General features: G+C 35.5%; 2 protein-coding genes across 4 annotated transcripts in view; one reads left to right on the forward strand and one right to left on the reverse strand.

Moving 5' to 3' along the window:
* LOC120637660 (filamin-A) overlaps positions 1–26,245 on the reverse strand; it is a 123,780-nt gene that overhangs the window by 69,274 nt on the left and 28,261 nt on the right. For all 3 annotated transcript variants that reach the window (XM_039909587.1, XM_039909585.1, XM_039909586.1), the window contains exons 4-18: positions 26,113–26,212; positions 23,421–23,563; positions 21,595–21,818; positions 19,937–20,078; positions 16,783–16,946; positions 16,341–16,516; positions 14,870–14,982; positions 13,365–13,546; positions 12,315–12,557; positions 11,203–11,329; positions 10,136–10,547; positions 8,952–9,124; positions 8,769–8,874; positions 5,523–5,682; positions 3,074–3,249 (exon numbers count right to left, since the gene is read on the reverse strand). In XM_039909587.1, coding sequence (XP_039765521.1) covers positions 3,074–3,249; positions 5,523–5,682; positions 8,769–8,874; positions 8,952–9,124; positions 10,136–10,547; positions 11,203–11,329; positions 12,315–12,557; positions 13,365–13,546; positions 14,870–14,982; positions 16,341–16,516; positions 16,783–16,946; positions 19,937–20,078; positions 21,595–21,818; positions 23,421–23,563; positions 26,113–26,212 — 2,641 coding nt within the window. The remainder of the gene's footprint in view (positions 1–3,073; positions 3,250–5,522; positions 5,683–8,768; positions 8,875–8,951; positions 9,125–10,135; positions 10,548–11,202; positions 11,330–12,314; positions 12,558–13,364; positions 13,547–14,869; positions 14,983–16,340; positions 16,517–16,782; positions 16,947–19,936; positions 20,079–21,594; positions 21,819–23,420; positions 23,564–26,112; positions 26,213–26,245) is intronic.
* The window catches only part of LOC120637664 (methylcrotonoyl-CoA carboxylase subunit alpha, mitochondrial), a 328,715-nt gene continuing 318,228 nt past the window's right edge, over positions 15,759–26,245 (forward strand). Inside the window, exon 1 of the mRNA XM_039909594.1 lies at positions 15,759–15,965. The gene's annotated coding sequence lies outside the window, so the exon portion shown is untranslated. The remainder of the gene's footprint in view (positions 15,966–26,245) is intronic.

The raw sequence follows: 26,245 nt of genomic DNA on the forward strand, positions 1-26,245 counted from the left end.
AAGGAATTTTAATTTTGCAAACACTCGCTGTAGGGCAAGTGTGAAAGAAGTTAAGTTGAAAAACAATGTGCATTAACTCCCGCTGCAGGTAATCCGTAATGCTCAGATGTTGCTTGAATTTAGTAGTGCTATGCTAATTTCAATTTCTATCTCAAACTTTTGGATAAGATTGATTATATTTATTTCGAGCTTCCTCGTTGTTCTAGTGGTTTGCATTTTCAACTATAGGTCACGAGACCTGATACCCGACCTAGGATTAGACGGACGCTTGAACCAGGATTCAAGGACAAATTTTCTGTTAAGTAGTTTTCATTACCAGCCCGCAGGGTTATTACGTATCTCGCGACAGGCTTATAGGTATAAGGTAGTGGCGATGTCAACTCTTGGTCTCAGTGAACAAGATAATCAATATGGTATCATAGTGGTAATAGTAGTTACAGCCCACCATCCCGCAATGGAGTAGAGTTGTGGGTACATACTGTAAAATCGACTCTCCTCTGAGAAACGAGGCCTGTGTTCAGACGTGGCACGTTATGTGACGACGTGGCATAAGCTGCGGATGATGATGTTTAATTTCGTAAGTCGGCTTTAAGCTCAAGCTACATCTTTCACCCTCCTAAGTGAACTCTTGGATGTTACACTAAGGATATATGCTCAACCCAATCCTATTCATCCCAATTTGAATAGTTATTTACCATCTGAACGTAGCCTTAGAAGCACCCTCAAAGCTTGAGTCTTTATTCTGGCAAAGTGAGAAATATTTCTCGCGTTGATAAGATGTTTATTGGCCGAGTTGAAATAGGCAACGCGATATTTAAAGTTTATTTAAAAGCCTAACTTTTAACGAACGAACTTGTCTTTCGAAGTTTTTATGGGAGTTAACCGAGAGTTGATTTAACTATAATATACTTAAAAAATAAATTATAGGATTCCCATACACCGGTCTTAAGTAAGCAATTCGTATAATTAGTAACAATGGGTCTTTAACTGGCTGTAAGCGTGTTCTACTGCGAGATCCTGGGTTCGATTCCCGAGGTGGACTGAAAATTTTATTATGGAAGAAATATTTATCTGTACCAGCACAGCGTTACAAAATTGGTGCTATATAACCCGTGTGTCCGGGAGCGCACGTTAATATAACATAAACGTTAGGTATTTTTAATATGTAATAATACTTGGCAACAATGGGTAATAGTACAAGCAATGCACACTCTGAGGTGTCCGGTCACCTTTTAAGATGACAATAACCATCGATTTTGCTTTTCGATATCAACACTAAACCTGCAAAACCTCTAAATATAAATGGATTGGGTTATATTATATCGAATTGTGATTTCTTTTAAATACCGACTAATACAACGGCATTCGTGACATTTGAAATATGAAAGTGTGTTTTTTTACCGTGTTGTTACTTATGCTAGACTAACCAAGACTGCACTGATCTAGATGAAATGAATCCACTCTATAGTTTGGATCCTGTAGATGGACGTAGGATTTTTATCCGGGATAAGAACCCGGAAAGCGTTTCTGCTTGCTTTCTTTCTCGCTTGCTTGAATTTTTCCGGGATAAAAAAAACTAAAAAGCCCATGTGGATCATAAACTATCTTTATGCCAAATATCACGTCAATCTTTTGGTCTGTTGCTGCGTGATTGAAGGACAAAACGAAGGCGTAAGCGTTCCACAGAAACTGTAAATTTTTTCGGGATTAGTATTAGCGTATGTCACTCTACGTCTTATAAACTAATATCACATCAATCCATTGCGTTATTGAAACCAACAAACAAACAGTTTAGTAGTTAAGAGGCCGGAGAGTAGCATTAGTTTTTTTGGTCCTGGAAAAACATCTAATTCCCATAAGGGTGGTTTAAAGGAACATTAAAAAAACATGAAAAATCGTTCTTCATTCACGTCCTAACAAAGAAACCAAACGACTTTATTTTGGGATGAAAATAGTTAAAGGACGCTGAATAAAGGAGACACAAACGTCCTGAAATAGTACTGTTTGGTATTCACGATCGGTGTCTTATTCCTCCTGGCAAAGTTTTTTAAATTACCACGCGAGTGAAGCCGCGGGTAAAAGCTAGTGAAAAATAAAAGCATTGGTAGTTTAAAGCTAGATAGGTATATCCGGTACACTGATAAATTTAATCAAACAAAGACATAAATAACATCGATTTGAGAGCAGACCAATGGAAGATGTTCAGCCCCAATAGCAGGTTGGATTGTGGAGAATTTATAACATCGGGATATCGTTTCGTTCGAGAGCTTTATATTTTCTTTATAGACTACTTATTTTATTCCGGACCGCAGTTTCAATCTTGCATTAGTACCAATTTATTTATAAGACAACAAAATTCGAAGTATTTTCTTTTTAAACTAAAACGTTTCGTGCACAAGCATACATGATACAAATATACGTTACTCGATTAAGTAATATTACTTGTGACCCTTAGGTATTTATTTTGGGTATTGTGCCTAAGTGTAGATATGCTGTTCGCCTAAATAAGAGCCCTATAAAATACATTTTTAATTGGGAAGTATATAATAGGATATCATTACGTACTTTGACTCGCTGATTTATCTCATCCTCACACCCTCAGCTTACTTACGTCGCATTGCTGGGCACAGGCAGGTTGCCACGCACTCATATATGAGCTGGCAAAGCCACGGGGTTTAACACCGCTAATTTACGGGCTTATGAGAATTCTTCAACAGATAAACCCAATACCAACATCAAACAAACAACAAGTTATTGCCCGAAAATGAATTAGAACCCAGGACCTTGCGATCCGTAGTTACTTATGCTAACCACTGGATCAACGAAACAGTATTCCTTAAATTTGTTGCTCAAGAGGAGGTGCGCAGGTACGGAAGTTCTTCATTCAGAAGTTGACCCAGGTTAACTTTTTTCGTTCAGTCGATTAATTTAATGCACTTTATAACCTCTGTATAAAAACAAACATAAAATGGCTTTTATCTTATTCTAGTAGTCAGTTTCTACAACACTTATTTTTAATCTGTAATAAATCCTTCATATTGAAAGAACCAAAAGTGCAAGGATTGGTATTTACCTGAAACGGGCATGTGTAGCGTCCGTCTCAGTTAAGGCCCCCCCGATTGGGTCGCGGGGGGGCCTATTGGATAAAAAAGACTGCTGTTGTTGCTGGTGCTTCTCCTCCACACTGCTGTAAGAGGAGTCTCGTACCACGTACGAACTTTCTCGCACTTCGCGTTTTGTGATTTCTTGCTGTGGACAATCGAAAAATAATAATGTTAAAACAGTCACCGAAGATTTTATAGTTTGGAAATTGCGCAAGGCGCCGGAAAACACGTCGATGGTTGACTCCGACCTGGTGAGCAAATATCGAGTTACGAGTAGCGGGGAATCACTGGACAGTAGCGGACCACGACCGAGAAGTTTGGTCTTGCAAAAAATCGTTATTATGATGCAAATATTTTATTTAGAAAGGATTTAGAACATTGTCCACCATGCTAGCCCAGCGCGGATTGGTGGACTTTACATGCCTTTGAGAACCTTATGGGGAACTCTCAGATGCAGATTTTATCACGATTTTTCCTTCAATGTTAAAGCAAATGATATTTTTATTTCTTAAAACGTACCTAACTTAGAGAAGTTAGAGGTGGGCGCCGGGCCCCCCGAAAGTGCAGCCGAAATCCTAACAACTAGGCTATCACGCGTTGAAGATATTATTATCTTTTTTATTTTTAACAACGTCTTTTTTATAGTTTTTTTAAGTTCAGCAACAATAATAATAGTTGTTTACTTCTGTTTTGTTTAAATTGGAAACGAAATACAAGAATTCGTCCTTTGTAAATAACCTCACAAATATAATGTAAAATCAGAAGCAATACAATTTCTTATTTGGTCTTGTAGCCGTGTATTTATTATTTGTTCCGTGTAAAATGTAAATACTGACTGTAAAGTCTGAAACTTAAGGCCGATTTATGTTAGTATTTACACTGAAAATGGAAGTTTGTGTACATGACGTTGGCGAGTAAACTAATTTATGTCTGACCACATTTCCCTTACAGAGGATAACTTCATTAAAAAGCAAAGTTTTCCCACACAGAAAGAGTAGGGGTCTTTGGCGGTCAATTTGATATGTCGATCGTTTAGTTGCGCGATTTGTTTAGAGTAGATATTTACCTAACGCTACTTTGGCGAATATTATTATATTATTAAGATAAAGTAAACATGGAAATAATCTAACAGTCATATAAAATATTTAAATCATGTATGTGACCATTTACTTATTTCTGAAATTAATATTAATCTATTTTAAAATAATGTGATCGCATCGCTCGCTATTGTTTCGTGTGTTGATAAAAATGGCTTGACTAACTCTTAGACCACTTCGTGAACTTTACGATCTGAATATTTTGGATTACATCGATTATTAATTTGGTGCGTAGGTAAGATAGGTAACGCACAAATCTTGTCATCTTTATTTAATAGAGATATGACAGAGATCTAATTTTGGTACTTATAGTGTAGTTAAAATTAAATAGTTGGAAAATCCAAAAGTGCACGCCTCATAATCTCATACATTACAATAAAATTGAGATTATTTGTAAATAATAATTAAACTACATCTAATTATACCGTGACAAGTAATAGGCTTCTATTCTTCAAAATACAGAAGCCCATAGAAAAACTCGATAAGTTCCGGTGCGAGGTCACACTCCAGTACCTTAGAGCCCAACGTCCTCGTCTCCTTTGAGCTACGAGTAAATGCCCCGCCTAATCCCATTTCTGAATTGTGGAATGCGCTCCCACAAAATATACGTGAGGCAAAATCGCTTGTAACATTTAAAAACGCGGTGAAAGCATCTTATGACGAATCAAATTTTTTTTTTTTTTTTTTTTCTTGTTTTTTTTTTTTCTTATACAGAGAAAATGCCTGACGCATACCACTCCTAGTAGTTATGTGGGACTTGCACCCACTAAAAACTCTGTGTGTCCCTCGATAGCCCTATAAGTGAGAGCACGGGGTTCACTTGCGTATTCACCGCACTCGCTCATCTTGCCCTAATCCAAAGGTTGCCTGGCAGAGATCGCTACTACGCGATAAGGCTTTTGTATTCTACGTATTTCTATTGTTCTTTTATTTACTATCTTAATAGTGGTGTACAAATAAAGAGTTAAAAAAAAAAATTTGGCTTAGCAACTCATTTAGTTTAGCTGCTTTTTGCGGAGTATAGTAACGCCTGCTTCTATCCAACTTTGAACGTAGTGCTTGATGACTGCGCTTTTTCAGGCCCATTGTGAGTAAATTTAAGTGCCTTAAGCCATAACTGGTAATTCAATGCTCGTAAATTTCAGGTACTGAGGGATTTTGGGCGAAAACATGCCATGAAGTTACCCGAACGCCGCCCATGTTGCCTAAGTCAAATTCTGTGTTAACCATCCCCTCCTTGTCTCACCAACTTGATTTATCTGAGGTATCACCGTTTACGTACAATCAATTATCGTAATTTCTAACGGAAGGGTATACTTACGCGGCTCGTATAAGTATCCGATTCAGCCTCATCGACCAACCGGTCGAGGTGTTTGTTGAAGGAGTCGCGCGAGAAATCGCTGAACTTGTTCAGTTGTGTGTTCCTTTGAGTTTCGCGGTCCAGCGTGTTTAGTCCAAAGCGTTCACCAGATGAATCCAAACTGCAAAAGCAATATTTTATAGAGTAATGAAAATAACATTTAACATTCACTCAAAATATAACTCCGGCTAAGCATTTTCTAAAATAAATATATTCTGAAATATATATTTGCTAACTATCCTGGAGCAGTGGGGAGCGTTGTGTGAGTCTTATACATATTGGAAGGTCCTGGTTTCGATTCTTTGCCTATTGACAAAGACGTAGAAACAGTTTATTGGTATGGCTTTGATATAAGACTAGCGGTCTCTCGTGACTACGTCCGCGTATAAGTCAACCTTAAAAGATAGACATATGCTGTTGCGGACTTTTCTTTAGCACATTTAAAGAGGAATAACTTAGTTGTACCTGATTTTAACGAAACGTTAAATGTTTACGCAGCGCACCCAGCGGAAGCTTTAAAAAAAAAAACCCCAATATCGAAACCTTCTTCATTGATGCTATGCTTCTTTTAGTCTGAGCGTAATGATATATAGCTTATAGCCTTCCTCAATAAATGGGCTATCCAACACTGAAAGAATTCTTTAATCGGACCAGTAGTAGAATATCGCGTTCAAGTAAACAAACAAACAAATTCTTCAGCTTTATATATCCTATTAAATATTATAAAATTAATCTATATATATATAATGAAAATGGTCTTCGTTTGAGGCTCAATCACGCCTAAACCACTGATCGTATCGACATGAAACTACCACCATTCGATGCGAAATTTTTCCTAGATGGTTTATGGCTATCTATTTTTTGAATTCCAACATTCCTTCATTTTTTTATTGCTGTTTTACTTTTATGAACATTTATCCCGCTAATAAAAATAAAAGATAAGCATTTTCTCTTGATTCTTTTGTTTTCATGGATTTCAACAGAGTGTATTAAACGGATTATGGTATTTTACATTCAGCTAAGAATCTACTCACGGTAGTGGAGAACGGCTGGACCAATTGGGCTTTTTTTTTATCTTCAGAATTGTCAGGAGAAAGTTTTGTATGTAAGAAAATTTTAAAAAAGCCCGATAAAAAGTTAAAAATTTCGATGATAATCGAAGAATTCCCATCTATATAGTCACTCACCACGAAATCTCGGGAACCATAAGACTTAGAAACGTGAAACTTGGTTGGAATGGTCAGCTATGAATAGATTTTAAGAAATTCATTCCCCAAAGGGGATTGCGTGGGCGTTAACAATGAACAATTCCCGTTTTTAAACTATAGCTCCTATAGACTTCAAATTTGGTAGGAATCTTCTGTAAGAGGTGTAGAAATAGGCTATGAACGAATTTTACGATAGCTCATCCCACAGGGGGTTGCGGGGGTGGGTATTAACAATTAATATTTTTAATTTTCCAGCTAAAGCTCCTACAAGCTCCAAATTTTTTAGGAATTTTCTATAAGTGATGTAAAAATGATTTATGAACAAATTTTACGATATCCCACCCCAAAGAAGATTGCGGGGGCGTTAAAAATGAAAATTTTCAATTTCCAAGCGATAGCTCCTATAGACTCCAAATTTAGTGAGAGTGTTCTATATGTAATATAAAAATGATCTTCGAGCGGATTTTACAATGAATCACCTCCAATAAGGTTCGCGGGGGTGAGTGTTAACAATAAAAAATTTCAATTTCGAAATATAGCTTCTAAAAATTCTAAATATGGTAGGAATCTTTTATTATTCACATAAAGAACATCTCAAAATGGATTTCAATAAAGTCTACTTCCGACAGGAATTGCGGGGGTGGGTGTTAAAATCTAAAATTTTTATTTCTAACCTGTAACTTCTACAGACTCCAAATTTGGTGGGGATCTTCGTGTATGTAGGGATATTCGTGTATTTCCTTACAACAATCGTCTTTTTGGCAGCGGAGAAAAAGTCATTGAGAGGTTTCAAAAACTTAACTTTACATGTAGCTATCCAATCAACGGACTAAGAATTTTACATTCATTTTACTTTTGCAGACTACATAACCGACGAATTCTTTTATTGCGGGATCGCGGAAATGTAACAGATTAAAATGAATGCCTTTTCCAAGCACATGAGATGTGGAAAAGAAATTTAGTTACTTATTCCAATAGAATTCATAAAAAACATGCACAATTAATTTTCTATAAAAAATTTATGTCACGGAGAAAATTTTAGTTAACAGAAAATTCGTCGCACTTGAACCTAGACAGATTTCAACTTCACATATGAGACTTGCAATGACTTTAACTTAAACTTTCAATGCTCATTTCAAATTTTTTTCTTCATGTCAATTATTATTAATTTTTGTAAGAAAGGCACGGAAATGTTATAATGATTGCACATTGAAAGTTACAATGAATATTAGTGAGAAAAATCACCTGGATGAAAGATACAGGCTAAATCGATGGAATTTGGAATTTGAGTAAGTCTAAACAATATCGATGCTTACAGTTCTATCCGCGGGGCCTATTTATGTTTATACAAAAATAAAAAAAAAGGAGAATAATAAAAATATGAAAAAAATAAATAAAAATGAAACATAAAATGTAATTTATTTCCTTTTTCAATTCGCCCAGCGAAGCGGGCTGGAAACGGCTAGTAGGATATATAAAGCTGAAGTAGAAGCATATAATATTATAAAATTGTTAACGAGCTAAGCCGCGGGCAGACAGCCTTGAAATTTGGTATGCACTTCATCTATGCTATGGAAAAGGACACGTACTTTTTCCACCGATCTCTCAAAAGTTACCGTAGTAAGATTAAAAATTGGTATCGAGCGAAGCTTTAGACCCAAATTTGAAGTCCACGTAGTAGTCGCGGGCAGAAGCTAGTTAGACATAATAAGGTTAGCACGCTATTATCTTAGACTATCACTCACGACCAGAGCTAGTTGCGGAGGTTTAAAAAAAATCTGGTCCGTGAGAAGCGTCGTCCGTGGCTGGTTAACACCCTACCGACAAAAATGTGCCACGAAACAATTAAGACCGATTAAGGTTATAGATTTTATAAACGGAAGAGAAGCAAGTTAATTTGGGATTGTCCACAAGTCGAAATTCATGCTTTTGGGCCCAGTCAAATGGAAGGAGTTCGTATTGAGGTTTCTCTCGTCTTTTGAATCAAAAATAAGCTTACCTATTGTTACCAAACATCTGCCTAGTTTTTTCAACTGAATCCCAAGAATCATTTTTTGCTTTATATCCACCAGGTTTTCCACCGGGATCACCTGTATCTGCTGTGCCTGTTTAATTTCAATTAAATTAAATTACTTACTAACAAAAACATTGCTTTAAAATCTTTATTTTATTGGTTACTTACTCGGACTCCCGTAACGTTTGATCCGATCCGTTTCTAATGAGGATAATGGGCTGCTGTGGTCAAGATTATCCTGGGAGCCGCTGTATGAACTGTACACTTTATAGTTTGAGCGTTTCTCTACCACACGCTTCGTCGTTGTTACAGGACTATACCTATCCGTAGGGCTGCTCACTCTGTTCAAGATAAGCATACATACATTACATACATTTTGGACATAAGTATGCTTTACTTTGAAAATTAATCTTAATTTGCTATACTTCACGAAAAGCAGGAGATTTCTTTAATATTTATACTCCACACCAAACAGATCTTCGGCAATGTACTCTCTACGCACGTTTCGTTTGGAGCATCCTCAGGGGATGTGATACAAAGTTGACTTTACCATGAATAATTGTTAAGCTCCGGTGTCGGAGCAAAACGTGAACGAATTGCTACATCATACATTAAATTTGAAATATTTATAAATAATAACTTAGGTGCTAGGAAGAATACAGTCCAAATGTTTACTTATGGGCAAGGTTCCCAAAACGGCACTATTTATTGCCTTGTACGGCTAGACTTACCAGTTGTGCTAAATAAGCGCCTAGCTCTTGAATCATATTATGTCTTATATCTACAGTAAAGAAAATTCATTTATTCTTATTGTTTATAACTTACCATGTGAAATCTAAATTACTGACGTTTATTTTGTGTTATTTATATTATCAAAATGGTAATGACTAAAAATAATCAAACAAAAAATTAACAAAATAAACGTACGATGTATACCATTTATACCATTTAAAAAAAAAGGAATTTTAATAAATTCTAAGGTAACAATTTTGAGAACCTCCTCCTTTTGTTGAAGTCGGTTAAAAAGGGCAATTAGTATATTATTAAATAATATCATCAGCTTATCAGCATCCCAGTGCTTGATACATGCCTCCTCTATCAAATGAGAGGGTTCTAGAGCATTGGCCCACCTTGCTGCTCCAATGCGGGCTGGTTACCAATTATTATCACTAACAGCTCATAATAGTTGGCAGTTGAGATCGACACATAACGTGCTCTCCAAGGCACGGGGGTGGACACTGCCAATTCCGGAAATCGCCGAAACGGTTTGAAGCTAGTGACAATTTAAAAATATTCGAAAAAATACAGTAGCTAACGAACCGCAGTTTTTAAAATCAGACATGTTCACGTACCGATTAATTGGACTAGCCGTTCTATTCAAAGGGCTGTCTTTTCTCGTTAACGGACTTGTTCGCCCGATAGGACTGGTCGCTCTGTACGGACTACCAGCTCTATATGGACTACTTGATCGACCGAAGTCGAGCCTCGACCCGTTTCCCAGATGTTTTGATGTTATTGGACTTGCTGTTCTATTTCTAGGACTGTCATCGTATGTGATATAATTCTCACGTTTGTTAAGCCTCGAATTAGAAAATGAGTCTGTGACGTCGTAGGTCTTATCTTTGATATCGGGGCCGTATGAGGACTTGTAATAGTCGGTTGAATTCCGACGCTCCTCGCGTCTGTCAATTGAGCTCGTGTGCTTTGTGTTTGAATCATACAAATTGTAGTTATTATGTGGACTTTCCGATCTTAATCTCGTCACTGAAAATAAATTATTAAAGATGATGAGTACGGAGGAAGCTATACTTAATTATCCTCACTTGAATTTAGTTAATATTTAATTATAAATGCGAAAGTGCTAAGCAACCGCATTTGCGTACAGATTTTTGAAAGGACTGCTCCCGTCATAAAGGCTACTTTTAGTTCTAGAAAAACATCAATTTCCAGTAAGAGAAGTAAGGGAATACTTAGTAGTTTTTTTTGCACGAAATATCGACTTCGAAATTATTAATGCATCGAGCACGTAGGTTATAAAATAGTTATCCCAAGAAAACAAACAGTTCCCATAACCGCGAACGATGAACTTTAGTGTTTCTTATTTGTTTCATATGGATTTAGTCTTTGCACTTTGTAGGGACATTACGATACTTTTTATCTCCAACAAATAGCTTTTGCTTCAATAAGCATGGCTTAACGGCTTAATCGATCTTGCCGAAGTTTTTCATGATGCAGCAAGAGAGCATATATGTATATCCTGGAGACGGAAATTGGATATTTATAAGCCTACTAAAACTGTTCCCGCGGCATTTAAAAGAAGTAGTGGGCAACAATGTTTTATATTTATTTATCTGTGATCTTTCAATACTAACATATTACATAATTATAATAACATATTAAATATACTTCCGAGACTTACCTGGGCTAGATATTCTTGCAAATGCAGGTGCGGGACTCGAACTGTCGCGGGGTTTTTTAGAGCGTGACCCCACCCTGAACACATGCGGCGACCCATGAACGTCATAACCGTTAAAATAAATGTACAACTGTAAATTATGTTAAAATTAGTACAATTATATATTAAATGAGAAGGTTATCCAGTACATACGACATTAGCTTGCTGCAATAATTGTGTGGTAGTAAACGGGGAAAAATAAAACTAATTACAGTTGAGTAATGAAAGTTTAAGTGTCTCTATATTGTGCTACGGATATAACGACATCATGACTTCGCTAATGACTGGAATTTCTTTATTATTATTAGGTATTAAATCATTCAGTACGATGGTTTGTAGGAACGAATCAAGAAAAAGTTGTTTTTATCAATGAAGTACTTAGCAGGTTTATTGCATTTCATGACCCTATTGCTTATATATAGTATCGTCGACATAATTCCAATATGTTCATTACCCTCAGCCTATTAACGTCCTATTGCTAGACATATAGGAGGTAGGGATTTTTAGCTTGTGCTTGCATGCGAGTGGGTGTATTCTGAAAGATTATAACCATGTATTAGTGATTATAATCAGGACCGACGCGTACATATTGTTAACACGCTCTCTAAAGTGCGAGTAGTATATTCATTTGCTGGCATTTTCTGGTATAAATATTTATAGCCAAAGTCTACTTATGTATTATTTTATACCGTATTTCTGTTTCGTATATAATGATCGTTTGTGTGCATTGCTTTGGTCGATTGTTTGTTACACTTAAGTTCCAAGTGGTTATTCGATTGTCTCGTTATACTATGTATATCGTATACAGCCTTACAGTACAAGTTTAAACCCACCTTACAATATCAAAAGTAATAAACACTTTAAAGTCTACCTTTGTATCATTTTATACCTACCGTATTTCTGTATCGTATATAATGATCGTTTGTATGCATTGCTTTGTTCGATTGTTTGTTACACTTAAGATCCATGTGGTTACTCGATTGTCCCGACTACATAGATCGTTAACAGCCTATCAGTACAAGTTTGAACCCACCTTACAATATCAAAAAATAATAAACACTTTAGCTTTTACTCACTCTATGTTTCCCTGGTGCTTTAGGCATAAACGTAGCCCGATATTTGGTTGATGATAATTTTTCTAAGGCGCACATGACACTTCTTTTGTCGTGAACTATGTCTAGTTGTAGATCGCCTTTAACACCACATCCACTGGTGTCCAACTCAAATGAGTGGGGTTTTAGGGGTTCCGCACCTTCCAATGCGCCATGACTGAGGCGAACGCCCGCTGGGTCAAATACTTCACAAGTAAAAGGACCACCCTGAAATAGACAATCGATTTAAGTCTTACCACTTTAAGTATCGAAATTAAAAATTTATTTGTTTCAAGAAGGCCTATATAAACACTATAGAAACGTCAAGTCTGTCAAGTCAAGTGTAGTGACTCTACCACCGGTTCGGAAGTTCGGCAAGAAACTCAGCAGTTGCTATTTTCCAATATATTGATATTTACATTTTAATATTTAATTTTCTATTTTGTGAAAGCGGAGCTGAATGCTTTCAAGCAACCTTGTCATTAAGATCATGTTCATCAATTGTATAGTAACCTCGCTGTAACGTAGGGGACCGCTAGTTATACCAAATATTCCCCTATATTATTACTCTTTAGCATTTTCTAAAATACATTATGAGAGATTGACGATCAAAGTCGATATCACCACTGGAGATCAATGTTGAAACTGGACACATAAGATACTAGATATTTTTAAGTGGATTTATGCATATATAGTATAATAGTAGAGCTAAAGATTGTAATGCTTTACGCATTACAATTTTTTGCCACTTTAATCCGCTAATCTAAATCCTTGAAAAATAGGCTTAATTAAGAGGGATTTTTCCTTTGCATGCCAACAATAATTTTTTTCTTACTTTTTACTGAAGAAGAAGTAGAAGATTCTTCAAATAATAATAAGTAGTTATAAAGAACATTATCGAGAAGAAACAGTAAGAAAAGGATAAACGCTACGAAATTTAATCTTCGATCTGAACAATTTGGATTAGTTCATTTATTTCGGGTATAAGCAGATGTGTAGGATTTTTATTTGGCAAAGATTAAGATGAATAGATACCTGAATATGCTCTCCTTTATAAGTGATAGCGATGGTCCATACTCCAGCTTCATCTGGTTGGAAGGTTGCGCTCGACGCGGTAGTGCCTGGGGCTGAAGGTGGAGGATGTCTGGGTTCTAGCGGTACTGCTCGACCGCTGGGTGAGTGTGCAGTTACGTCAATATCTTCACGTCTGGGTGCACCTTCACATACAAAATAAGTTCCATTGACAAAGATGTTAGAAGAGTTATCTGTTTTTAGTAAATCCAAGTAAACAGACTGAGCAACACGGCGTGTAAGGAAAAGTACAGAGTGCCTCACTATGTCCATCAACCTGAGGTGTAAGTGTTATGCTTGATGCCCTTCTAATGACATTGACAACCAAGCCCTTCAGACCGAACACAGCCATGCTGCTTGGCAGTAAAAATAACCATAGCGGTTACTTCCCCGGACGAGCACCAACAAGAAAAAAGATATAAGTTAGCTTATATTTATTCAGTTCATGTTTCACTGTAAAAAACTTTTTGCTTGCCATGCTTGCTTGGAGGGCCAAAGTTTTAATACCAGATATTGCACCGAATAAAATGGCTCATTTGATTTGGACGGGCGGGCTTGATTTGCATAGGATCAGTCTGCATCACAAAGATTCAGCCTGAATTCTGGGTTTCATTTCTCGTGGGCTCGAATTTGTGATTATAAGTTTGTTAGATTAGGTTGTCTTATGTTAGCGGTTGCCCAGCTGGCTGATACCTACGCTACGCCATAAACATGTTGTGACGTCATTGCAAGATTCATTAATATAGAATTGCTTCAAAATTATATTTTGCTTTATATAATTCGTAATAATACTTATCTAAATATTTAATGTTTTCCAAATAGAATAATAACAATATATTTTGTGAAATATCTTACCGGAAACTAATTTCGTAAAATATTATTATAGGTTCGTTTTGTTGTTAACATTGTGGAGCTATGGGTAGCCGTATAAAAGTAGAAGCATTACGTTATGAAGCATTAATTCTGTATCAAGTAATTGTAGGGGGAAACTCTGCTCGATTATATGTCAAATGTAATAAGTTTAAACTAGTATTATTCCAAGTCCTATCCCCATGTTCTCCAACACTTAGGTTGTCTTAATATGAGAGGAAAGATGCGTTTGTAATCGATTAACTATGTAATTTCAGAACCGATTTAAGTAACTTTTTTCACCATATGAAAACTATTTTACCCAGAACTAATATAGGTAGGTGAAGTAGTACTAGTTATTTTTGAGACGGAACTCGTCCGGCGAAGTCCCATTGCTATGCGCCTCATGTTAATAGGCACAGGGTAACACTTTATAAGACATGTACCTTTCATGCCCTGCGAATTGTTGTTCTGTTAATATGCGAAGGTTTTCGATTTAATTGGGCCTTTTGCCTAGTCCGTCAATTATTTCTATAGAATTAAGGTACCTTATTTCCTTTTATGGCTCATAATTTTAAACCGTGTTAGTGTGGGTAAAATTGTATATAAAAGATGGAAACCTGTGGCGCTGACTAGTACTTCGACGATACTTCCTGCTGCACACGGTGCCATACCAGGTGGCGGCACCGACACCAATCGGGGTAGAACTCTAAAGAAGTACCTTCCGTCTACCCTAAAATAGATTCAGTTTAAAGTTTTATAAACTAGTCTGTATACCGGGATTTCGAAACAATTTCACAAACTGCTTCCTTGATATATGAAAAACCTTTATCTACTTCCATGCCCATCATCAAATAAATAATAAATAAACACACACACACTACGAGTAATATCGCCAAACAAGTAATTACTGTGATTGCAGTTCAAGTTTAACTATCTGTAACATCTTTTAGCATTGTACAAGACTATTGTGTGTAATTAAATGATGTCATCAGAGACATTACATATGACAGTAATAATAATCAAACATCAAGCTCGGAACTTATGCTTAGACTGAACGAGGCAAGAAGCCTCGCTCTCGTTCTTCCCACTAACTTTTTCAAATAGCACGTATCAATAGTTACTCATTACAAATCTTGATATTTAAAAACCATTTAAGTGCTATACTACCGTTATATATGAAATGCTAGCAGACTATAATTGCCATCCAGCAAAAATACCATATAAATAACGCAGAAATACACTCAAAATTTCAACTATGAGTTTTACGGTATTCATCCGGTCCTCAGTTATACTTCTATTTATTAATTTAATATGTTAGTGAATGTTTGTATTTATTTTTCATCAATTTTACATAAATTAGGTTTAAATTTGTAGGTACTATTTTAAAAAACTGTCACCCGTGCCTCGCGATCTACTTCGCTTTCATGAATTTTATATCAACTGGGTAGGTGTGAATTTGTGGGTAGTAGTTAAAAATCTGGCATCCGCGACTCGTGATCTATTCCGCCTGACAGTTAAAAAACAGCTGTCGAAGTGCGTGGAGAATTTCGCGAAGCTCGTTCCGTCGCGTCGACACGCTTGTACTTTCGAACATACGAACAATTAGTATTGGCCGTGCTTAGTGAATATTTTTGTGTGTGAATCAAGCCCTGGAAATTAACGAGGAGTTCTGAATACATAACTTTCTTCGAGGCAGAATGGCGGCATCGAAAGGTAGGTGGTAGTGTAATTTATATTTCCATATTGCCTAAATTTTGGTGATAATGATTTCCGCGAAATAGCGAACTATTGATTGTAGACATATTAAAGGAGAAAAGAGTAACCAGCCACTTTTGAATATACTGTTCTTACTTATGATATTTCGTTTCAGTCATTTATTTTTTGGATGTAAGGCACACTCATATCGGTTTTGTCACTAAAAATAATTCTTTCATAAATGGGTTTGAAAATCGTGGGGGTTTTTTGACTTACATATTTTTATGGCTGAGTATATTACCAGATACGCTCTCAGTATTATTAATCGATAATTATCTTAAACAAGACCCGAAGGTTTTAATGTGATTAGTATATCAACATGCTTCTTATTACCTGATATCTTCAACTGTGAGAACGATCTCATGCATTCCAGCGTGTTCCGGTATAAATTCACCAGCGCCTTTAGAGTCTAACTTTAATCTAGATTCCTGTTCTAATGGATTAACTATTGAAACTTTGACATCGGACATCGATAATTCGTTCGATATACTTTCCACTTTAATGAAGGTCTGAAAAAAAATGTACATAATGGATAAAGTATGGGTGGTTACAAAAAGGGTTTAACATCTACCTCTATATCTAGGATCTATAGAAGGTACTCTGACTTTGTTCAACTTAAGAAGAGTTAAACGTGATGTAAGTTATGTCTCTGACATAAATCTCTCTCGTATTTGCAATGATATACTCGTAGATGTAATGTTAATAATTTCAATAATGTATATTACAATGTAACCTTTACACTAATACTAACTATCGACAATCTTATTATACTTACTGGTTCTCCAACTCTTCCTGAGGTAGAGTCCAGAGCTACTCGCAGCATATCATGAACTGGTGGCCGGGGGGGAACGTTGCGAAATTGCGCAGCCCATGCCATTACACCCAGGTGTTCCACGTCACTTTGACTCATATCCTTTGCTGATAGGACTGGCTGGACACCTGCAATATCAACAAAAACGTAATTCAAAGAATTATATAAAAACAGGGATCTTTAAGGTATAGTGGGCCCTCATATTCATACGAGACCTGTTGAGCTAGCACTAAATAACCATGGCGTTCATGTCCTATTTCTATGAAATATCCGAGAAAATGAGTAGACATAATAAATATTACCTCTTGATTTCTATTGACCAACAAACTCATAGTTACCAGCATTCCAAGCGTTTTGGTATGAGTCTTATAATAGATGCACTTAAGCGAACTTTTCCTCAAATTACTGTAAACTACCTGGCTAATCATTTGCGCACGCTTACGTCAATAATACCCGCAGGGATGCGGCAGAAACCAATCTACGCGCTAATAACCTGTAGGTTCTTCTTCATAGTTGATTAATGACCCAATAGTGGGCACATACCTCCTCTCTCAGAGAAGAGTGATATTTGGGGCTTAGACTCAGTAGGTGATCTACTTTACAAAAATATCGGTCTCATTAAAGAGGCTTAACTTTAATTTACAGAGCTTCCATAAAATACACCTAGTGATTTAACTTTGTAATTCACAGACGCGGACAAAGTGATTAGCGAAAACAGCAACGATAAACCAAAGTTTTGTTCGTCGAACAAATTTATAATGAATACGGTTTCATGAATTTACTCTGAAACTTTATCAAAGCGTCCTTAAACACTAGATGCTGTGAGAAATGCAGAATTTTCACTGTGCGAGTAGCGTTGTTTTTAAAGTAATTATTTATCTCGTTTGAGCTTTTATTTGCTCATGTTTATGATACCAGAAAAGCTCATATAAGTGTGTGACATGACCGGATTTTAGAAAGTTGCAAACAAAACCCGCTCTAAAATGATACGTGGCCGCTCCGTGGTTTTTTTCATTTCCACTTTTTAAACCATTTTGTTATAGCTTCAATTAAATTAAACATTACCTATATAAGTAATCAGTAACCTTCGCATTTATAGTATTTATTCAATTACCCCAAAACGTTAACTGCTTACTGCAAATTTGCGTTAGAGGTATCTTTAGGCCTCTTCATTTTCTCGGTCTAGAAAATTTTACTTGATCGTGTACTCCGAATAACAATATAATCAAATTAGAAATATGGTCAAGAATGATATCTTTTTTCATTGTAAAGCACTACATAGATTTAATAAAACTAGTAATATTGTTTTACAATACTAACCGTTTTATAAAGAGATTTTAAAATTTTATTTGAAAGATGAGCAAACATTACAACGAATAAAATCGAACTGCGCACTGAAGTGTGCACAGGCAGTGTTAGTGTCGGAGGTTCGATGTAACGCTTTAAAATTTATAGGAACATAAATCCTACGACATAGTGTCTGTTTGGAACTGCGGAATATTAAGCCTGACCGTGGCTACCTCAGCCAACACTGCCTGACTATGTAGAGTGCTTATAAAAGATGGTCAAAGTATGTTTGGGTCTGGGGAAGTCTCTTTGTCTTGATTTCCCAAAATACCAAAATTATGAAAAATTGGTAAAGTTACCAATTACGTTACACTTAGTAAAGTTTTGAAATAAAGTCATTTTACAATCTTAAAAGCAAAATAAAACCTTAATAAGTCTAATTGTTAAAAAAAAGTATTTTGGGCATTAAGTTTTTTATATTTATTTATTTAAATGGCCACATTTGTAATATGTATCTCTATAGGATCCAGCGTTTGTCACAAACAGATCTAACGATTGGGATAAAAGTGTAAAGTAAATATTTAACTAGGGTTTTGCTTTTCCAGGTTAATCCTAGCAGTCACGCCCCTTAAAAACTTTTATTACATTATATTCTTTATTTCCCATTACGCTGCATCTCCCACCTAGTTGTTGCCTAGTTTGTTAGTGTGGTAATGCGATTTGAATAGCCTATATAGTCTATGGTAAAAGTCTTTATCCACAATAACCCTAAAGAACTAAATGAAAAAAAAAAACCAAACAAAGAAACAAAAAATGTACTTTATAGTTTAACCATTACTCGTAGTAAAGATGGATAGACGTAACACTTCGTAAAAACATGATATTACAAAAAAATTGCCGAGTAATGTTTAGTCGCCTTGGTACTTAATGTACTGTATTATTTAAAATTGTACGGAATTATCTAAAGCTAAACTAGAAACACTGGATGCAAATAATATGTTAGGCTCGAGTATTCCGACACAATTTCCCAGGTGAACAGTTTGTATTAGAGGCGCCGTAATATACTGTAGTGTGGGTTTCCATAACTTTTGGACTAAAATTTTGTTGCATATTCTCGAACACGCTGATATTTCCCCAAAATGAAAATGCTTTTATACCATACTTAGTCGGAATTGTTAGAAATTATTACGCTGCAAATTGTTTGAATAGAATCCAATTTGTGTAATATGTAGGAATTTATATTGAGAAAATTGCTGTGCTCGCGGCTTTGTCTGCTTGTAGGCCTTGTATCACCAGCGTTACTAAATATGAAAAAACTAAATACCACGCTACCCTGTTATTGATTCACTCTCTGACTCAGTTACTAACTAACTCTCTTAGTACTCTCATTAATGCTTTGCAATAAACATTAACCTTAATTTGCTATAATCCGATAAAATCTGGACGATACAATTTATAGTTTCCCCAATCTTTATACGCCACACCAGACAGAAATGCCACAATTTATTCTATAAGCAAGTATCGTTTTGTTCAGATCATCCTCAAGAGATGTTGACGTTACAATGAATAATTGCAAAATATAATATTAATTGTACAGTCAAATTAAGCTTAAAGTTTATTGTATATCATGGAATTCCGCAAAGTAACGCTCACTTCTATCCAGTATTTATAAATGCTATATTCGTTTTAATATTTGAGGAATACTCCAACACCACGATTTCACACTCGAAACCACTAAGATAAATTTGAAAAGCAAAGACACGCTTCGATGCGATAACTTTCAAATTCAAGTTGCCTAAAATTATAATGAAGTTTAAATAGATTGCTTTACCTAGTTTTTTGCCAGCATCTATCGCGGTCTGACAGTTTTCCTCCCAACGTGCAGGGTCCCGTCGCAATTTGCTTGGATGTGGTGCTGGACCTCCCATAGACCGTACCAATTCATTTGCCACTCGACCATCATTCCAGTCCGTCTGAAACATTACAAAGTTTTAAAATTAATTAATTAACCACTCTCTCGCTCAGAAATGGGAACATCAGAATAGTTTGAGATTTTTTACGTAACAGCGCAATCTAGTTACAATACTGGCAACCAGTAATAACTAGAATAGTTATACGAAGGGAGAGAAAATCACCCCGAAGAACCAGATTTAGTTTTGTAGCAGTAAAGCTTTTTGTGACAGTGGTCGTCCGGCGATGTACTATTACAATGCTTATTTCTGCCGTTAACTACGAGTAGAATTGTTGCAATGCTGTGTTCCGTAGAAGAGCGTGGTTGCCAGAGTATTTACAAATACATGAGACTTAACACCTACGCCTCAGGGTAATGGACACAGGGCGGAACGTTGCAGGACGTGTTCTTTGTATGATCTGCGAAGTGTTGCTTTGATACCACTTATGATTTTCCACTTACCATAAGGTTGGCCATCTGCTTGGCCAACTATTATTATTTGAAAGAAAAGTTAACGATTTCTGAGTTCGTGTGTGCACATACGACCTCAAACGAGACACTTATTAAATAATAAATAATCAATATTTATTATTTTATTTCTATCATTTATTATTTTTCTTTTTTTTTTAATTATTAACAATGCTTAAGAATAAATTAAAAAAAGTATTAAAAATTTATAAAAAAAAAAAACTAAAAAAATAGTACTTAAACTAAAAAAAAAACTTAAAAAAGAGATTTATTATTGTGGTAAAAGAATGATACGCACCTATCAATTTAGTTTTGTTAAGAGATTTGTGTACAACAGTATTGTCGACAATATTGCTTTCGTTTTGCCATTTTTCATAATTTAAAGAAATGCATATATTTTTCCGAATAAATTGAACTGAATAACGCGTTACTTTTATAAGCATTAGAAGGCATTGATTATCTGAGTTATCGATATCGGTAATTATTCAAAACGTCTCTAGGTGTTGCATTATCATTACTTACTGTGGCATATTTCCAGATCAACAAACTAGATATACAAATTTACATCAGTATATAAATAATACTGCATGTATCTTAAAAATGTGTTTATGATATATGTTTATCAATATAGAGAATTTAACGCTTGAATTTGACCTTACTTGCTGCCCGGTTCAGTACTTTTGCCAGAGGTTTTAAACTGATCGTCTAGACGTGTATACATACTCTTTGTGTGGTAGCTTGGTTGGTAACTATCGAAAAGTAAGGGAATGGGGAGGCGATAGTAAGCGTAATAATAGTAATAGTAGTAAATGTAAATAGTGTTAGTCTTTTCCTCCACAAACGATGGAATAACGATAATTTCGCCTAAAGATTTGCACGTGACTTTCATTGTTATCGTCGTGTGCAGATTTCCTTTATACGTTATTATTGAAATTGATGTCATGGCTGATAGCCTATCAAAACTTCCACTAAGTTAAATCCTCCTCACCTCTACCTCCTACTTCTTATAGCGCCCTGCTTCATTCGGGGAGCGCAATGGTTGCTGAAACTATTATGATAACTATTCTTACCGTAAAGTTAGTGATAGGTCTCTCCAAACGAGAGTTAACCCAGTCTAAAGTTGATTTAACTCCTGTCGAATCTGGTTTCATGAAATAAGAAAGGTAGGTCATGCCGGACAGTTCATCTAGCCAGGGGGAAGCTAAATACTCGGGCTCCAGGACCATGGGCACGTCGAGCTCTCTGTGAGCCAGTTTCATTGCTCTTCGACAGTTTTCTATGGCTTCGTGACGATCTGGAAACAAAGTTTATTGATATGTTGACTGATCTTAAAAACAGTGTCTTAAGCACCACCATTCGACCACGTATAACGCGTACTGGGCAAGGCGCTCGTATTCAATTTTGGGACACGTCAATAATGTTGGTGTCCGATGATCCAGAGGGCCCAGAGTAAATGCAAGCGTCGCAAAATTCCTTTTACGCTTAAGTATTGGAGCAGATTGTGCAGCTTTTTGGGACATACCTACTTTTTCAGTAATTACGAAAAATTCTTCAAAACTGACAATTATGGTCACCCCACGAAAGCTATCAGCTGTTATACTGCAATCGACGTTCTCACAGTGATGCGGCTTATTGATCATAAAAAGGAAATCAATAGGTATAATAATAATAAGATATGTTAAAAAAACATACAGAAACCAAAACTAATTTACGATGTGGTAAAGAAAACCTGTATTATATGTCTGCTTATTGCTTTTCCTAGATAAAACCCTGTACTGTGCTGTTTTCGATTTTATATATTTGAAGGTCATAATTTGACGAAGTGAATTTTAAAAAAGAGCACACTACTAAATGTTGTTCTTTTATGTAGGATTATCAATGGATAAGTCTTTCAGGTAATATCTCAAATACTTATATTGAATAATAAATATAGCATAAAAGATTAATAAAATAGAGAAGGAAGGTTTACAATAACAATGTTGCGGCGATATCGAAAAATAATCAATCTTCCTTTGACGGGACGTTGAAAAGCATTTATGTAGGGCATAATTAATATGAAAGCGGTGAGGAATAAGTCCTTATCTAAAGAGATAAATTCTGACGAAGCCTCTTTATCAGAAAATCCTTTTTAAAGAAATCCTTCAATCTTATAAATTAGAAAGACGTTTAATTAGAACGACGTCGTTTGAGAATACAAACACTTCATTTTTCAATTAAGTTCAAATTTTGTTTCTTGACAATGGAAATTTAGGGTTATTGTTGGTGAAAGCCTCAATAGCTTAACGAAGAGAAGCCAGTATAAAATTTCAAAAACCGTTCAACCATTTTTGTTGAATTCGTATATACCAATAAAATTTCAAAACCAACGGCATTTGCTCTACATATTGTTTTTAGTATTCTGGTATTTTGAACCCAGAGTTTTACCCGATTGCTTTTATGAGTCCTGAGCTTTGATTTCCTGTGGCATATAAGAATCACATAGAAAATAAGGGCCCTTTGTGAGATTTTTTAATTGTGTAAATTTTATTTCCGAAGATGTTGAGTTCAGTACCTCAATATCGTCGACGTACATACGAAAACGGTGAGAAATAAAAGTAAATAATCATACAGAATTTTCCGAGGATAATTCCATAGGAATAATTTAGGTTGTAACCCGTCCTCAGTAACGCACATCGAATCGTATAAACTTTTACATTTATAACATTCTTAATTAGGAGACGTTTTACTTTTTTAGGATAGTACCCATGCTTATACTGGACTGTTACAAATAAGAAAACTCCTGTATTCCTGCACACTATGCAAAAATCTGTCCTATTGGACAACGGAAATCTGGCTGTTGGAACTTCGAATTTTCAATTGGCTTAAAAGAAGTACAAATAAAGGTTGTATAACTAACTGAGTTCCTTCCAGTGAGGGAATATGCCAGGCTTGCAGTAATCAAGAAGTGCGGATAGTAGAACCCCACTATTCCAGTCAGTTGTAAGGTTACCCACACGACATTCAGGCATTGCAGCTTGAAGCCAGGATAACATCAGCTTCCTGAAACGAAGACTGAAATGAATACTTATTCTAAAATCTCGTTTATTCGTGATTTATTAGAAGCATCAAGAACCTACAGCAGTAGACTGCTGGACTAAAGGCCTCTCACAACGGGAGAGTTTGCGCATAATCACCTCGCTAGGCAGTAGATAGTAGTAGTACAGAGTTTTTAATTTTTGTACAGTACAGATGTAATTAAGCAATGTCTAGCAATACCAAGAGGCAATAGTGCCAATGTCTGGTTACCATGACCCTCATTATGATAATATTTACATTGTACTTAGGCGATAAATTTCTAGTTTAATTTCGTTTGAAGCTGAATATTTTAGAAAAAAAGCAATGTTGTAATGCAATTATGTATACAAAATTGTATGAGGTATTATAGTTACACAGAACAATAATCTATAAGGTATTTTAAGATATAATAAAAATAGTTCATCTCGACGTCACGGACGTAAAGGACGTCGACCCACTACAACATCAATTATCAAAGTAAAAACAACGTTACAACACGGAATTTGTAAGCCTACGCTATCGACATTTTGCAATGGTAAAAATGTGATGAAAGTGAACGAATAAGGTATATTAGGATGTAACGCAATAGGCGTGTCTGCGCGTCGTGCTAATTGCCTAGTCTCGGTTCACGTTGCTCATAGTGATGGGAAAACATTTCGATGAAAAATATTAGATTTTGTTTAAGTAATAAAAATGTAATAGCCAAAGCAAACGATTTAAAAAGCTAAAATTTGACATATTTATTAAAGTTAGTATTTATTTTATGTTATAGTTAATCAAATAAACAATCCGAATCTAGAACCAGAACTCCCAAACGTGCCCAAACTCTATTTGGTTGCGCGGTTTTGTTACTCTTCTTTTCATGGTTGCCATTTTCATTTGATTACCATATTATACATTCTTAATTTTAGCCTAATCAGAAACCGTAGAGGGGGTTAATTTTTACTTGCAAGATGTATACACAGATAGACACCAGGAAATGTGAAACTAAATATGAAAGCTTGTAACAGATAAATCTGATATTGGCAATAAGGCTTATAAGGTTACTATTTTGACAAGTAAGAAATTATCTTAACGCTTCCTCTAGCCGTTCGATTCAATTGCTAAACTTTCAATTAGAATTACATATATTTTCTTTTTTACAACTCTCTCACTGTGAGTTGCAAATGAAAGGGCTTCACTAGTAGAATTAATATATAAAGTGGGGGGTTTTTCAAAATTTTAAATTGATATATTACTCACTATGACTTTATCGACTTTGTGTTCTATGTTCGAGTAGAAACCGCCCATCACTATGTGCTAGCAAGCGTGGGGCTGCTAAACACAGTTATCTATTTATATTTTTTGAGCTTCAAACATATCTGATTCTGATAATTACGCGAGATTATGTAATTATGAAACGGTAAAATATAACAATTTTGCTAACCTTAGTTGTAACAGTTTAAGTTCTTTCTGCCAGGCTACGGCTCTGATAAGTTATAATAAAATAATATGTAATATAATGAAATAATTTTTATTCCATTACATGATAGCCCTTGACTGCAATCTCACCTCATAGCACGACAGGAGATAAAAATTATGTCCCCCATTATATCCCCTTACGAGGGATATAATTAACGTATCCACCTCCTAAAGCCCGGGAACATGGAATAGGAGAAGATTACCTCCGTTAATTATTACACATATATTATTTGGATAATATTTCGACTTGTGCACCAGTTCTCTAAGATTTGATAAAGCCGTGGGAGAAGATAAATTTTTATTCTTTCATAAAAATTTATCTTCTCCTATTCTTTCCCCGGGGATATAATTGTCTCCTGCTCATGCTAGCCGTATTCTAAGATGGTAGAACTTTAAGGCGTCCGTATTACAACTCCAGACATATGATAAGATTAAAAAACCTGATATTGGCGTGTTCTAATGCACTAATTAGGAGTGATTTGCGGTTTTGTTGAAGAGTTCTCTGGTGGTTCTATCTGTGTTCATAAGACCCGTATTAATTTTAAATAAGACTACACTAGTCGTACTTTCCTATATATTAAATTTATTTATAACTTTAACGAAGGTTTGGTGTAGTATCTTAAAAAAATGTACACCTCGAAAAGATTCTCTTTTTGGAATTTAGTTAAATATTATGCTTCCAACTTTTCCAAATGTTATAATAATTAGAATGAAGCTCCGAGCTCTCTTGCCCGTATACTACTATACGTATGCATGGATAGATACATATTTATACAGTATAACTATGCCCCTACTAATGTTATAAATGCGAAAGTTGCTGCGTGAAAGAAGTACAAAGAAGAGACTCGCTCGTATTTACAATGTTATACAATATAATCCTTGAGTTATCTCAAAATGCATTTTTATCAATTTCTCTTTAGCCATTTTAGCGTGAATAGTAATGGCACTATAGATCTACTTATAACAAAGAAATCGGGCACTAGCATTTATAATATTTGACTATTTAACGAAATGGAAAAATTACTATTGAACTGTTATAATTTTTAATCCTGAGTATTTCGTTCAGTTCTTACCTGGGTGGGAATTTGCTCTTGCCAATCTGGTAGCGAACGATGAGAGACCAGATTAATCCTAGTATCAGTTTCAAATTTCCATTTACAATATCCACGTTGCCTGAAAATAAATACACCATAAAGATATTGTATT

The sequence above is a fragment of the Pararge aegeria genome, chromosome 4 (genome assembly GCF_905163445.1).
Source record: "Pararge aegeria chromosome 4, ilParAegt1.1, whole genome shotgun sequence".
Taxonomy (NCBI): Eukaryota; Metazoa; Arthropoda; class Insecta; order Lepidoptera; family Nymphalidae; genus Pararge; species Pararge aegeria.